General features: G+C 48.7%; 1 protein-coding gene across 1 annotated transcript in view; it reads left to right on the top strand.

The window, feature by feature from the left end:
- PHF12 (PHD finger protein 12) overlaps nt 1-13,878 on the top strand; it is a 32,656-nt gene extending 18,778 nt beyond the window's left edge. The window contains exons 6-15 of the mRNA XM_075440128.1: nt 161-293; nt 985-1,149; nt 1,792-1,953; nt 3,035-3,851; nt 5,922-6,044; nt 7,399-7,542; nt 9,573-9,671; nt 10,218-10,300; nt 11,995-12,133; nt 12,727-13,878. Coding sequence (XP_075296243.1) covers nt 161-293; nt 985-1,149; nt 1,792-1,953; nt 3,035-3,851; nt 5,922-6,044; nt 7,399-7,542; nt 9,573-9,671; nt 10,218-10,300; nt 11,995-12,133; nt 12,727-13,061 — 2,200 coding nt within the window. The 3' untranslated portion in view covers nt 13,062-13,878. The remainder of the gene's footprint in view (nt 1-160; nt 294-984; nt 1,150-1,791; nt 1,954-3,034; nt 3,852-5,921; nt 6,045-7,398; nt 7,543-9,572; nt 9,672-10,217; nt 10,301-11,994; nt 12,134-12,726) is intronic.
- The last annotated feature ends 275 nt before the right edge of the window (nt 13,879-14,153 follow it).

Here is a 14,153-nt window from a genome sequence, read left to right as displayed (position 1 = left end):
ATTAAGTTACAAATCAGAAGCCTAATTTTAGGTGCAAGTGGTGTCATGTAGGGGAATTGGTGGGGAAAAATAAGCTAATGTGGTTGGTCAAGCTTGCCTGCGTGTTTGGTGTATACCCTGTATTCTGTATGGGAAATAAGATATGGCGCTCTCTTTGCAGGAGTTGCAGAGTGGCACCTCTAATTCAGTGTGATTATTGCCCACTTCTGTTCCACATGGATTGTCTGGAGCCACCGCTTACTGCCATGCCTCTGGGTAGATGGATGTGCCCAAATCACATAGAACATGTGGTGGTAAGCAGGACTATGATTGCAGTATGGTAACCGGATGCTGGAGTGGAACCTGGCAGGTCCATTAAAGGACAAAGTACAACAAATGTAAAACAGCTTCTGAGCTCTTATTGCTCCCTGTAACGCTTGTAAAGCTCCTGCTGCAAGCAACGCGCTCGCCAAAGGAAGTTGATGCTGCTATCTGCAATAAAATGTAAAGATGAGGGAACTTCTTCCTGTAACTGAAGCTGACAGCTCAGATTGTGGCTCACTGACAGCTTGTCTAGTTTTCGGACTGGACTCCTTAGGACCTAGATGAGCTTCCAGAACTGTGATACAAAGCAGCACAGTGGTACAAGTAGGGGAAGTAATTCTTTGCATGCTTAACCCAAAAAACTTTCATTCCAAGAGGGAGTTTTCAGTTGTGGAAAAGCAGTGTGCTTGGGACTTACTCAGGAAACAGGGGGCTGAAACAAAGGGCTTGTGCCCAGACTGCTTCTGAGAGCATTGATGCTGCTTAGTAGGCCTCTAAATGCTTTTGTATTCATCTCCAGCAATGTGCCCTTTAACAGAGATGGTTAGTGCTGCAGGAAACAAATAGTCTAAAGCTGAGCTGATGCTGTACTGCCAGTGCTACGAGGCGTTATGAAAGTCTTAGGGTACATTAGAGTGACCCGCAGATCCCTAACTCCTGTGGCATTATCTGATCACCCAGCTGAACCAGAAGAACTTGACCCTGAGTAATCGGTGCCGAGTATTTGACCGGTTCCAGGACACCATATCTCAGCATGTTGTCAAAGTGGATTTCTTAAACCGAATCCATAAGAAACATCCTCCGAATCGCAGAGTTCTTCAATCAGTAAAGAGAAAAGGTTTGAAGGTATGTGTAAACAAGTAGGTGTTGGTGAAACTCCCAGTATGTGTATTCTAGTTTGGAAGGGAATCCAGCATGCCCCATAGGGATGGCATCCTGGGGGAGGAGGAAGAGGGTGGGACTGAATGAGTGTGTTGGTGAGAGGTCTGGAAGACAGCAGTTGCTTGTCATTGTGTGTAGGAATTAAGCAGCTCTTTTTCTGCCAACCATAAGGCTCAGTTATTACAAGTAAGCCTTTAGATCCAGCACAAGCATAGAAAGTACAACACAAAACCTCCTGGACGTGGCCCTGCAGTCCGAATTGGGGCTGCTGTGTTAGACCCCGAAGAGGATTTGCTGCCAGAATGCCTGAAAAATGCCATATAGGTTTCTCTCCTTACTTGGCCTTTTTTGCATGACTTCTCTTAGGCTGTAGCCACCACGTTCTGCTGAAGTCATGCCTGGCCTAAGGGAATAAAACCGATTAATTTCAGCATGGCTGCATGAATTTAAACTACTCAGTCCTTGAAACTTCTAATGTATTGTCTGTAGGGTTCTTTTGGGTCAGAAAGCAGCAAGCACGGAGTGTAGTGCTGGTTAGGCACTTTGTTTAACTAGTCATTCTTGAGTAATTGTTCTCATGTGTGATCTTCTTTCTCTACAATGTAGGTTCCTGATGCTATAAAGTCCCAGTACCGGCTTCCACCCCCGTTACTTGCGCCTGCAGCAATTAGAGATGGCGAGCTGATCTGTAACGGGATCCCTGAGGAACCCTTGCAGAAGCACCTTTTGAACACTGAGCACTTAGCCAGCCAGACAGAACAACAGGAGGTAAATGAAGTCAAATGCCTGGACTGTATGTCTGTAGTTGCTTTGGTACAAAGATCTCTTCCATTTCAGTCATCAAAGCAGTTGTCTAGGAAACCAGTCTCAAAATCATGTCTGAAGGTGGTAGCTTGTCTTGTCTCTGACACCCTCGCCCGTTAAAACTTCATTTTGGCTTTGCAGGTGAAATGTAGAACTCCTTATTTGACACTTCAGGGAAGTGGTGAAAGATTCTTCCGGCCTGAAGAGTGGTGTTGAGGGCTTTCTGTGTGGATGTCATTTTTATTTCCTAACTGAGGGGAAATACTTTCTGCTTTCATGATGTAAAACTGCTCTCTGACCTGTTTATTTGTATGTTAACAGTGTGTTTCTGGGCTGTTGTTTATTGCTGGTAGAATTGGACTTTTAAATCAAGGTCAAATAAGTGTTTAAATCTCATATGAAACTTGTTGCCAGATTCCACAATGCAAAGGCACGTTGCTTTGCCATCAGTGGTGTAGTTGAGTCCTTCTGTTAGCTCAGGCGGGGTTCTTCGATGTGGCAGGTGCACATTCACCGTGGAGCTTAAAATCCCAAATAAATCTTTTGGTCTTCCTCTGCCTTGTGTAAAAGGAAAGGTGCTCTCCACCCCAGCTTTGGCAGGTGACTCGCTGTAGCATGAGGTAGATCAGCATGTCATTCCTGTGTGCTGCAGGATTGTGCTTGGATAGAAGCCTGTATTAGTGAAAGATGTGTTTGTAACTAGCTGAAGAATTGCAACACTGAACAAGTGAAGAGAAGGAAGAGTTTGGGGAGTGAAATGCATTTGCTGCCTTCTCCCTCCTTCAGTCTCAGCTCCTCTGTGTACTGTCCCCAGCACAGAGATAAACAGTACGTAATTTTGGTTGCGCTTTCATACCTCTGGACAGAACTTTCTCCTGACTCTAGATGAGCCTCGGGGCAGACGCTGTAGTTCCAGGCTGCATCTGAGCAGTCAGCAACACAGTGAGACAGCTGAGTTTGAGCTGGTTGAACAATGGAGTAACTGTTGAGGTCTGGGCCACTGTCAGCCTGTGGAGCTAACCTGTGCTTTTTTCCTTCCTCCCAGTGGCTCTGTAGTGTTGTTGCGCTCCAGTGCAGCATATTGAAACATTTATCTGCTAAGCAGATGACTTCGCTTTGGGACTCTGAACAGACAGAGAAGGCTGATATTAAGCCTGTTACTGTGGCAGACGGCTCACTCGCCAACCCTTACCAGGCAGCTGACAAGGCACCCACACCTTCCCTCTATTCCATGTCATCCTGCACCTCAGGGACTACCACCCAGAATTCCTTGAGCTCCTCGCAATCCCAGCAGACTTTGTCACAGGAAGATGTCAACTGCAGCTCTTGTATAGATAAATCCAAGAAGGTGTCTTCTTGCGGGACTTCGAATGGGCCGACAGCCTCTGACATTAAAGTAAATGGTCCTCATTTCTATGGCGTTTCGTCCGAATCTTCAGCACAGTTGACTGACTCCCAGAGGCTAATCGGATCTGGTAACACAATACCTGTTTTGTCTCATCGGCAAACGTGGCCTCGGCCTCTAACGCCCCCGGCGACTTGTGGACTTCTGAATCACACCATTGGCACCATTGTCAAAACGGAGAACGTAGCAGGACCCGTTTCTTGTGCACAAAGGGGTTCTGTGCCGGTCACAAGTATGCCTACGTCCATATCGAGCTCCTGTGCCAGCCTGGAGACCACCAGCACTTTGCAAAGGAAGAACGTGCAGACGCAGATCGGCCCGCCGCTGACGGCGGACCTGCGATCTGTGGGCTCCCCTCTGACCGCCACGAGGGCTCTCACCCCTCCGCAGGCCACAGGAGATGGGATCTCTGCTGTCGGGTCCACAAACAGATTCTGTTCACCAGCACCACCTTCAGGTATGTGTCCAGCAGCTGGCCTTGGCCCCCGGGGCTGAGAAAGCGTTCAGGCTATGTGTTACTCTGAACCTCAAGGCTCTAGCAGCCTGCCCTCATTTAACTGGGGAATGGGCTTTCTGTGGAGAGCCGGGAGAAGGAAGTCTCCTCTGCCTGAGGTCCCTTCGTGGGAACCGCGGGCTGTATTTTTGCTGACTGCATATTCCTGAGAGTGGAACTCTGTCCTGAGAAGCAGGATAGTAGATCAGTCTAATTCTGGAAAGCAGCAGTAGTTTTAAATCAGTTGGCTGCTGTCTTGCTGTTCAACAAGTGGCTGCTCCAACGCTGCTTTAAAACTACCGGTGTGTTTTAAAGCACTGGTTTGATGGCAAGGTTGTCCTTCTCGCAAGAGCAGCTGTCTGGCATCTGATCCTGTGATCTCTGTACACGGTCGCTGTTCTGGCGCTGGTCGTGTCCCCTGGTACGATGTGTGTGAAGTCTTCAGCTGCACAGCCTTGATGACAGAGAAGGGCAGGCTTGAGAAGCTGTACTCTGTTTAGTATCTGCTAGGCTGTTGATACAGGGGAGTCATGGACTTGGACATGCCATCTCTGTCCCGAGTTGTACCCAAGAAACCTTGCTGTTGAAGTGTATGTACCCACTCCTCAGTGTAAAAACATCTGGTCAAAGATGTTGATAGCTGTTGGCAGATGTCAGAGTAACTGCCCATAACTCAGATTTTGCTAGAATAAGCTTTTGCTTAAAGCGTTCTCCCTCTCTTCGCTTTCACCACACCAGCTCAGCACTCAAACTAGTAAACCTTTTGTGCAGGTTGGGTTTGAAGCAGCCGCTGAGAAGCAGGTGACAGAGCTGTCAGCCTGGAGTGGCTCAGATCTGGCAATTGCAAGCAATAGAGGCAACATCCTTCTATTATTTTTTTAAAAATTCTTTAATGAGTAACTTCTGAGCTTTACCTCGTGTTTGGAAGCAATCCCTAGAGTACTTGGCCTCCTTGCTTATTGCTGAACGAACTTGGTTACTCTGAGGCTGCTGGTTTGACCGTGCCCTGCTTAGAAACACAAGACTGGGAGAAGTTTTGGCAGAGGCAATGAGAACATACTATAGAAAACTTCTTGCTTGTGGTTTGAAGAGCGCTGCAAACCCTACATAATTTTGCAGTTACTTAAGATGTTAAATAATTGCTTTTGGTGAAAAGCTTGCATTCTGCAAAATGCAGATTAAAACATCCTTTTTGTGCAGTGTCTCTTGGGAAAGGTGCAAATATTTATATTTTTCCATCTAACACGGTGCATATATATATTTATAACATAAATTATGGTGCGCAAGTTTTTTTGCAGAGTACAGAAATACAAATCATTCATCACCTTTTTTTTGCCCTAAGTTTCAGGCTTATAGTAGTAAGTTTCAGGCTTATAGTAGTCACTTCTAAGCAAACCAACTCAAGAAAATCTGGTTATCAGCAACACATTGAAGGGATTCTGTTCGCTGGCATGTGCCATTAGCCCTTTCAGCTGCGTGGTCACTGCCAAAGCAGCAGGATTTTATTTTGTGAGTAATAGAATCTGCTTGTGATTGTCACGTTCTTACTAGACAGTGAAGCACACCCCAGACTTGATAATCATGCAGAAATAAAAATGTGGCCATTGTCCTCTTTATGCATGTTCAGACCTAGACAAGCTACTTGGCAAATGTCTCTGGGTTTAGTGATCTCTCCAAGCTGCTGGAGGCTTGGTGCTCATCTTTCCAGTCTCTGCAGTACGACATCGCTGACTGTCCGTCACTGCTGCTGCTTTGAACAGGGAGTAGGAGCTTAAACGTGTAGGTGCGGAATTCCTCCGGCAGCTGGAGGAGAGAGGCAGGAGCTGGCAGTTGGCTCTGCGGTGGAGGCACACACTCCTCAAGCTGCGGGGAGAAGAAAGCTAATGGCCTCTAATTCAGGCCTTTTTCAAAGCATGACTATGAGCAAAATTAGTCATTCTGAGCGGCTTGGAAGCGAAGTGCAGCCTGAGGGCTGGGTGCATGTCTCATGCACGTCACAGTGACATATCTTCTCTGCACCATCTTTCTCTGTAGATGGTAAGGTCAGTCCCAGCAGCTTATCCATAGGAAGCGCTTTAACGCTACCCTCATCACTCGCTTCAAACTCTGCAGCTATGTTGGACCTCACCAGTTCCCTGAAAGCATTTATGGACGGCGGTGAGTATTCAGTTCATTATCTGTCTCTACTAGCCCTGTGTGTTTGCTTCCCTAGAGCAGAGACCAACTCTGCTGGAGGAAAAGTTCCAGAGATAAAGAAGGGTTGCAGTCAGGTGAGGGTGGGGCTGGGTATACATTACCTTAAATATGTCACATGCTTCCCTACTTGTAGTGTTGCCAAGGCAGCACGGCCAATGAGGTGTTTCTGCCCGAAGCACTTCTGGGGAAGGATCGCAAAGCTATTGCACTTCTGCACGGGCTGCTTGCCAGGTGAAATTCACATGCAGGAACCTGCAGCCCTGCCGTGTTGTGGTGCTAGCTGCAAACCAGAGCTCTTCCTGACGGGCATAAAGTCCAGCAACAATAAATCTTGTACTCGAGCAGTCACCTGAGTGACGATGCTCTAATGGGTCGGTTAATTTTCTGATTTATTTCTGCTTCTGCCAGTCTTCTAGAGTAGCCCGTTTTTTATTTTCCTTTTGTTGTACTTGGCAAGAAATGCCAAACCTTAGTGGAGTGACTTCAGGAGGAGGAGATTGCTGAACAGCAATCATCAGTAGCATGGCGAGGCTGTTGCTAGAGATGACTTCTACATCTGAAGAACAGCCTTTCTGGCGTTGCCAGTGTGACCCTGTTTTCTTGGGTGAACCCCGACTGCTCAGCTTGCCCAGGCAACCCCTCTGCTATTGGGAAAGGCCGTTAGAGCTCTGCTGCTTCTGCTTGATGTTTTAACTGTCGTTGATGTGGAGAAAGCTCTTGGAAGAAGAGGTTAGCCAGAAAGACCTCTGTAGGGCTTTACAAATGTAAGTACTTCAAAGCTATCAGCAACAGATCTGCTTTAAAGCTCATTAATATTGTCTGAATTGCCCTGTTTGGTTTAACTGATGCTGCTATGAAAGCATGTGACTCAGGAATGATCCTGTAGCAGCTTCAAAGGTGGTTACAGCTTTCTTCTGTAACGTAGGGTTAGACTTTCTAACTAGATAGTGAAGCTTCTCAAGGAGGACCCAACCTGCTGCCCAAAGGGGCACGATGTCCGCCTCTGCAGACCTGTTGATTCTGAGCCAAAACAGCAGATCTACAACTTCTGTCAGTCCTTGTTCCCCTGAACTTCTGCTTGTGGCGTGAATTGTAGCTCTCTGGCCGTTGCTGGCACTCTCCTCGCACGCTGCTCTCAAGAGATGATACGAAGTAATAGATCACCTCTGTGTAAGATTCTTGATATTGTGAAATTTGTCACGTCTTTGCTGTTGAAGCAAATGGCAAGTCTGAAAGTGGGACAGTTAAATCCACTGCAGCTCAGATTGCACCCTTTCCATGAATAACTTACTAATTGCTTTTTGTTTATTAACAGAGATTGAGATAAATATGCTGGATGAGCAGCTGATCAAGTTTCTGGCCTTGCAGAGAATACATCAGCTCTTTCCTTCCAAAGCTCAGTCTCTAGCGAGCAGTGTCAGTTCCCATCAACCATCTCCTGTGGGGAACCACATTGAAGGTAAGAGCAGCCCTAGAATAGTTGGGTTTGTCACTCCCTTGCCTATCCACTAGAGGAGATCTGCCTCCTCTTCTGCTATCTGTCTGACGCTGCCTTTCACATTCCTTTCCTTTCATCCCCTTGCTCTGGATACCCGCTGGCCAGAAACTCCTTCAGGTCCCTCTGCTTAATTATTTACAGATTATGACAATGAAAACACTTTCAGTAACTTCTGATTTTCTGCTGGAAATATTTAGTGGCGTTGTGGTTTATTCATCTTAGAATTAACAAGAGATGGGAAGGTTCAGCTGCTTTTGTTTTTTCCCCTCACCTTTGAGATGGGCAAGAGAAATACATGAATTCCTGCTCCCTCTTTCTGGAGAAGTTGCTTGTAAGACAAACGCACGAACAGGAGGAATTGGGGCACAGAACATACACGTGACATTGCGATTGCCCGTTCAGAATAGTGTCACTGTCAAGCTGAAACACTAAATGCAACTAAAGCCAGTAATGGAAAACAACTTCTGCTTCTGTTGGAAATCTCCAGATTTCAGAGTTCAGCATTGGCTTTGTTTGTGGTCACTGGTATTGGCATGCTGACACCCAAAGCTGCAGCAGGAACGGGGCTTCGTGTACGGGCAGCCAGTCCGTTTAATCTGCTTTCAAGCACTGACTGGGCAGCCTTGTTGTGGGAGCGGTTGTCTGCTCCCCTTCTGGTAGGCCTGGGGGTAAATACCCAAGCTAAGATCTTTGGAAGTCTGCTAGCTGTCAGTAACCTTCTTCTGACACTCTGTGCTTGCCTACTCACTTGCTGGTGTAGCATCACAGCATTCTCTAAATGCTTTCTCAGTCTTCTTTTGAACACTGCTGTAGGACACGGCACCAGGCTGTGGTATGAGCTGTGTTCCTGTGCCGCTCCGAACAGATGAGGTCTGGAAATTCTTCAGCGGTCTGCCTTTCAGAAGGCAGATTGGTGCTCTCTTAACCCATCACCCGTTTTGGGCAGGAACGATACATGCAGCTGACTGTTAGGCATTGCTGATGAAATATTAGATCCAAAGCCTTTAGTGAGCCCTGATGAGCCAGCAGAGCCAGATGGTTGAAAGGACTTGTGCGGGGCAGCCGGGCGGAGGTGGGAACCTGCACATCTCAGCTGCGTTGAGTGCTGCGCGTCTGGCGATGCCGCTCGGGGTGGACGATGTTGTCAATGGAGATGGCTCTGCAAACAATCTCTTGTAATCCTCGTGTTCTGTTCTTTGATTTCACGCTCTTGGTGCGCAACTGTCCTGCAGATGTAGTATCGGGAGAGGCCTAAACTCTGCGCTTGTCTCCAAAAGACAGCTGCTGAAATCCTGGCTAGGCCTGTGTGGCCCACCAGCGTTTGATAGCTGTGCCACAGAAGACAACTTTCTGTCCAGTTAATGTGGGCATGTGAGAGTGTGTGATTGGAACTTGGCTGCCAGGGAGCTGCTCTGGAGGCCGAGCGCCGGAGTGGCCGTGGTCCAGTGTGCCACAGGGACCAGCCCGAGGGCGAAGGAGCCTGCTCGCTAAACCATGCTGTCCTAGGAGCTCGGTTGGTCCCTGGACAAGCCCTGTTCAACCTGTGTGTTTTTGCTGCAGCTGCGCTAAAAGGGAAACCGCAGCTGTGAAGTTGGTGACATTCGCCAGCACCAATTTTTTTTAAGTGTCACTTTGGCGGCAAGGCTCAGCTCTTTGCTTAACCGGAGTGGAAGAGATTAAGAAAGAAGCTAGTGGTAGGAGGCCTGTGTTTTCCTCTGTGTGGCTCGGTTGTGCACGCTGCACATTAAGATTCCCCCCAATTGCATGGCTTGTCGGGGTTACTGGAGAGAGCAGTTTTTCTCTGATGACTGTCAAAAAGTTGTTTAATGCACAAACATTCCTACAGGGTTGGGAATTGGAGTTTAGGCCAAAACTGAGTGCATTTTCCTTAGGATCTGTGCTTTCTGGAGAGTCAAGCGCTGGGGACACTGGGGTCAAGCAGCCTTCGGAGCCGATAACATTGTTGAAATAATTCCTTTTTTACCTTGCAGCGCAAAGAAAGGAGGTGCAAGCCCGGGCGGTGTTCTATCCTCTGATGGGCTTAGGGGGTGCAGTCAACATGTGCTATCGAACCCTCTACATTGGGACAGGTGAGTAGGTTTTTCCTGCCCTGCCCTTTCAGAATCGGGGTGGTTCTCCCTGACCCTCCTGAAGTGTTTGCCAAGTGGGTGTTGACGAACAGATCCATTGTGGCCTCTTGTACTGGGATTCTTTGCTACTGAGAAACAGTGGAAGCTCCCTGTCCACTTGAGTCTTTGTGGAGTTGCACCTTTGTAACCCGGCTGGTATCAAAATTAGCAGAACGGCTCTCCTGGAGATTAAGGCCTGACTGATGGAGAGAAGAGTTATGGTTTGCTTGCAGGTTTCGTTTCTTTCTGCTTGGATTCTTCTGGTGCTCTGGATGGACCCAGTAACTCTGAAATGCTCTTCAGCCTTCGTGGAGCTGCTAGCCGTCCCTTCCCCCAGGGAAACTTGGTGGCTTATCGCAGCATTATTCATGCAGTCCTGGGAGCGGACAAAGGCAGTTGCTCCCCTGTTGTTTTGCTAATTGAAGTTTAATTCTGGCTGTTGTTCTCTGCTGCCTGACAGTTTTTTTCTGAAATGAACTGAGCCTGTTTTGTCCTCCGCATTGACAGGGGCTGATATGGATGTGTGCCTTACAAGCTATGGTCACTGTAACTATGTGTCTGGCAAACACGCCTGCATATTCTACGATGAGGTGAGTGCCCGAGTGGTGGGTTTGGGTTTTTTTTTTTTTCTTTTATTTTTATTATGTGGAATGCATGGCAGTGGGAGCTGGAGATGCAGGCAGCAGGTTGTCTTTGTGTGGTGCTCCTTTGTGGACTACAAAGTGAGAGCCAGGGCTGTGAATGGTTTCACTCCAGTGAAGGCTGCGTCAGCGTTTTCTGTCAAGCCCTTTTCTGAAGCACAGAGCTCTGCCAGCATGATTTCTCTGAGCTAACTGCCTGTGGACAAAGAGTGACCACAAGTAAGCACTGTCACTGCTGGTCTCTAGGGAAAGAAAAAGTCATGGAAACGGTTCAATACTTTTTGATCCAGCTGTGTTGTTAATCAAAGCTAAACTTTACGTGTCTGCATCGAATCTCAGCTGGAGGGAACTGCTCAGAGTCTCTTGCTTTCAGGTGTGATGGTGGTGCGGAGTGTTCCTGCCATCTGCAGTACTCTCTATACATTATTTATTTGGCTAAAATTTCAGTTAAGCTCTCGGCGTAAACAGAGGTGTACAGTTGCTCCCTAACTACAGTCCAGAGATTAGCTTATTCTTGAAGTAAATAGACTCGCAGGTCTGCCAGGAAAAGCGCCCCTGGAGATGTCTCTTAGCATGGAAACAGGCTTTGAAGCAAGATAGAGTCTTTTATATCGCCATTTGTCAACCAGCCACTGAGCAGGATCCAGGATTAACCCACAGCCGGCTTCAGCCATTCCTCCGGTGCACTACAAGCTACAGAACACACTCGGTAATGGGATCCAGACCTTAAATCTGTGTTGAAGCATCTCCTCGCAGTGGTCAATCCTAAATCAGGCTCTAGGCCCTGAACTTCTTCCCTACTCCAGCAGGCCTCCTATGGCTGTGGTCGCTTTGGAGGGAGAATTCCCCCTCCTTACCTCTTGCCTGCTGTTCCTGCTTCTGGCTGCTGGCAGCTCGTGCTTGGCCCTGGTCTCTGCAGTCTAGCAGGTTGCTTGAAAGCTCACTCTGCTGTGCGTGGGGAGTTTGTGTAACTTGGTTAAAGCTCTGGAGTCCCTGGGGGACAAGGTCTTCAACCCTCAGATGGTTCCTCTGAGCTAACTTCAAATCTCCTCCGCTCTGTCAACTTCCTGCGCAAAGCTCAGTTGAGCGTGACGCTGCTTGTGTAATGCTGCGTGGCACGGTAACGTCTCCCGGCATTGCAGCATCTGCAAAAGGCCTGCAAGTCCCAGGCTGTCTCTGTCTTGCAGCTGCTGCAGCCTGCTGACATCCCTCTTGCCATCTTGTGTCTGCTTTCCAGAGGACATCTGTTCCCTGCTAGGCACACGGCTTGGGCCAAGCTCGCGTCTAGCGTGCCTGTTAAAACACTGCACTCACTTTGTGAGAATTGGCTTGAGCCCCTGTTTCCAAAAGATCTGTCGGTCCAAGTGCGGTAGGTAAAACTCGCTCCTCTTCAGAGCTGCTGTGGCCCTCCTTCCCTGCCGGCAAGCGTCCTGGGGAGCAGCTCTTGCTGGAGAGCCGGCTGTTCTGCCAGCGTGAGCTGTGCACGAGGGTCAGGTTGCTGGTTCGAAACTGGAGGATATTTTAACTGCTCTTGTTTAACCATCAACAGCAGTAGGGAGAGAGTGGTTGTGTTTCAATGCTCCACATGGGCAGAAGCCTTTCTGACTCGGTATCTTGATTCCCTCCTCTTCCCTTGTTTTCAGAATACGAAACATTATGAGCTGTTGAACTACAGTGAGCATGGGACGACCGTGGACAACGTTCTGTATTCGTGTGACTTCTCGGAGAAGATGACGCCCACTCCTCCCAGCAGTATTGTTGCCAAAGTGCAGAGTGTGATAAGTGAGTGTTGAGGCAGCGCCAGCCCCACGTAACACCCCAGGAAGCTTCTGGGGGGACAGGAGGGGGTGCAAATCGATTCCTTGTTGATGCCCCTTGTTCTGCAGCGGTTGGTGCGCCCCTTGCAAAAAGAGGAGCCCCTCCTTGGGTCACACAAGACTCTGCGGGCCTGCGGAGTGCTCCGCTGCTGACCCCGCTCCTGCCTCTGGTACTGGAGTTAGCCAGGCTCCAAGTCGCTGCCCGACACCGGCTCCGGCAGGCAGCCGGCTCGCAGCTGGGCTGAGGGGTTTCCCTGTGCGTGTCTGAGTGAGCGATCGGAGCTGCGCTGCAGCCATCCCATCCCTGCACGGCTTAATCCTGCTGTCCGCCTGACTGCCTGCCTCTGTTTGTTTGTTTGTTTGTTTTTTGGCTGCCAGAATAGATGTGGAAGTGCCTCTACCTCTCCGGGGCCATGGGGAGATTCCCGTTTCCCTTTCAGGAGCCGCTCGCTGTGGCTGGAGCATCTTGCCCCCGAGGCACTGCAGCAGTAGCCCCTGTTGATGAAAACAAGCTGCCGCCAGCCTGCTCGAATCTAACGTGGTTTCTTTCTTTTGCAGAACGACACAAAAGCAGAAAACAAGAAGAGGAGCCGCATGAAGAAGCCGCTGTGATGAATTCGCAGGCACAAGGGCAGCATCGGAAACCCTGTAACTGCAAAGCCAGCAGCTCCAGCTTAATTGGGGGCAGCGGGGCTGGCTGGGAGGGGACGGCCCTGCTCCACCACGGCAGTTACATCAAGCTGGGCTGCCTGCAGTTTGTGTTCAGCATTACCGAATTTGCGACCAAACAGCCCAAGGGGGACACTGCCTTAGTACAAGACATGGACTTGGAGGAGAAGCTTTCGCTGAAACCCCACCAGGTGCCCGTGCTGCGGTCCAACTCTGTTCCCTAGGAATTTTAGGAGGAGAGCTTTGGAGGAAGGAAAAGGCCCTCAGACTCTTGCAATGCAAAAATGTACAGACCGAGGTGGGATTTTCTATGTCGGCCCAGAGACTGTTCACACGCCGTTTGCATGAAATGAAGAACGTTTAACTTTTTTTAATTTTTCTTTTTTGCTCAAGTTTTAGGGGCATTTGCACATATATTTGTACTATACATTTCATTTTAAAAGGAAAACTGCATTGAGAGCAGGACGCGTCAGAGCGAGGGGCGACCGCTGTCTGACTCGAGGACTCTCTCTGACAGGTAGTTCCCATGCAGTTGTAAAATAATCAGAAACTTGTTCTATTTTGTGCCAGTGACAATAGTTTTATATTAAAAGAGAAATACAGTTTTCATACAGCAAATCTATACAATATCATTGTTTTATTTAATGTAAAGAAGCGCTCTTTTTCCCACAGTTATTTTCTTCCCATCCCTCCCTGCTATGGTTGCACTACAAGTAGCTACTGTGTATTACGGGCAGTGAGAAACGAGTTCTTTTCCTGGTGTCCATCCTATTTTTATTTCAGATAAGGAAAAGTGTTGGATTCCGTGTAAATACATCAGTGATGGCATTTTTTTCAATGTTTTAAAGCTGTGTACAGTGCTACATGTGGTATGACGTTCCTCAGATTGTCTATTGTAGCAGATCGTTTGTCGTAACCTGTCTGTCCCTTTTTGTTTATCCGCCACCCCCCGCAGCAGAACCGCTAGTCCCACTGTACATAGTAATTGTAACGTTTTAGACTTTACAGAACCTTTCCTGTATTCTGTATATAAAACAAAAAAAAATACTTCACATTCTGTTTTCTGACTGTCTGTCTGAGCTCTTGTCGCACCGCAACCCGCAGCGCCCGGCGGTAGGAGCGGATGGTTCCTAGAGCCCGGGCTGCGGGAAGGGGCCTGGTGCCCTGCGGGAGGGCGTGGGGAGGGGGGGCTGGGAGGCCGTAGACCCGCAGATTGGTGTGGGCTGGAAGGGACCTACGGAGGCCACGGGGTCCGACCGGCCCGTGACCGTTACCGGGCGGGAGAGCTGGGCTGCGGGGCCGGCGGGCACCCTTCG

This window comes from Opisthocomus hoazin, chromosome 20 (genome assembly GCF_030867145.1).
Source record: "Opisthocomus hoazin isolate bOpiHoa1 chromosome 20, bOpiHoa1.hap1, whole genome shotgun sequence".
NCBI classification, from domain to species: domain Eukaryota; kingdom Metazoa; phylum Chordata; class Aves; order Opisthocomiformes; family Opisthocomidae; genus Opisthocomus; species Opisthocomus hoazin.
This window is presented reverse-complemented; position numbering and strand designations above follow the sequence as displayed.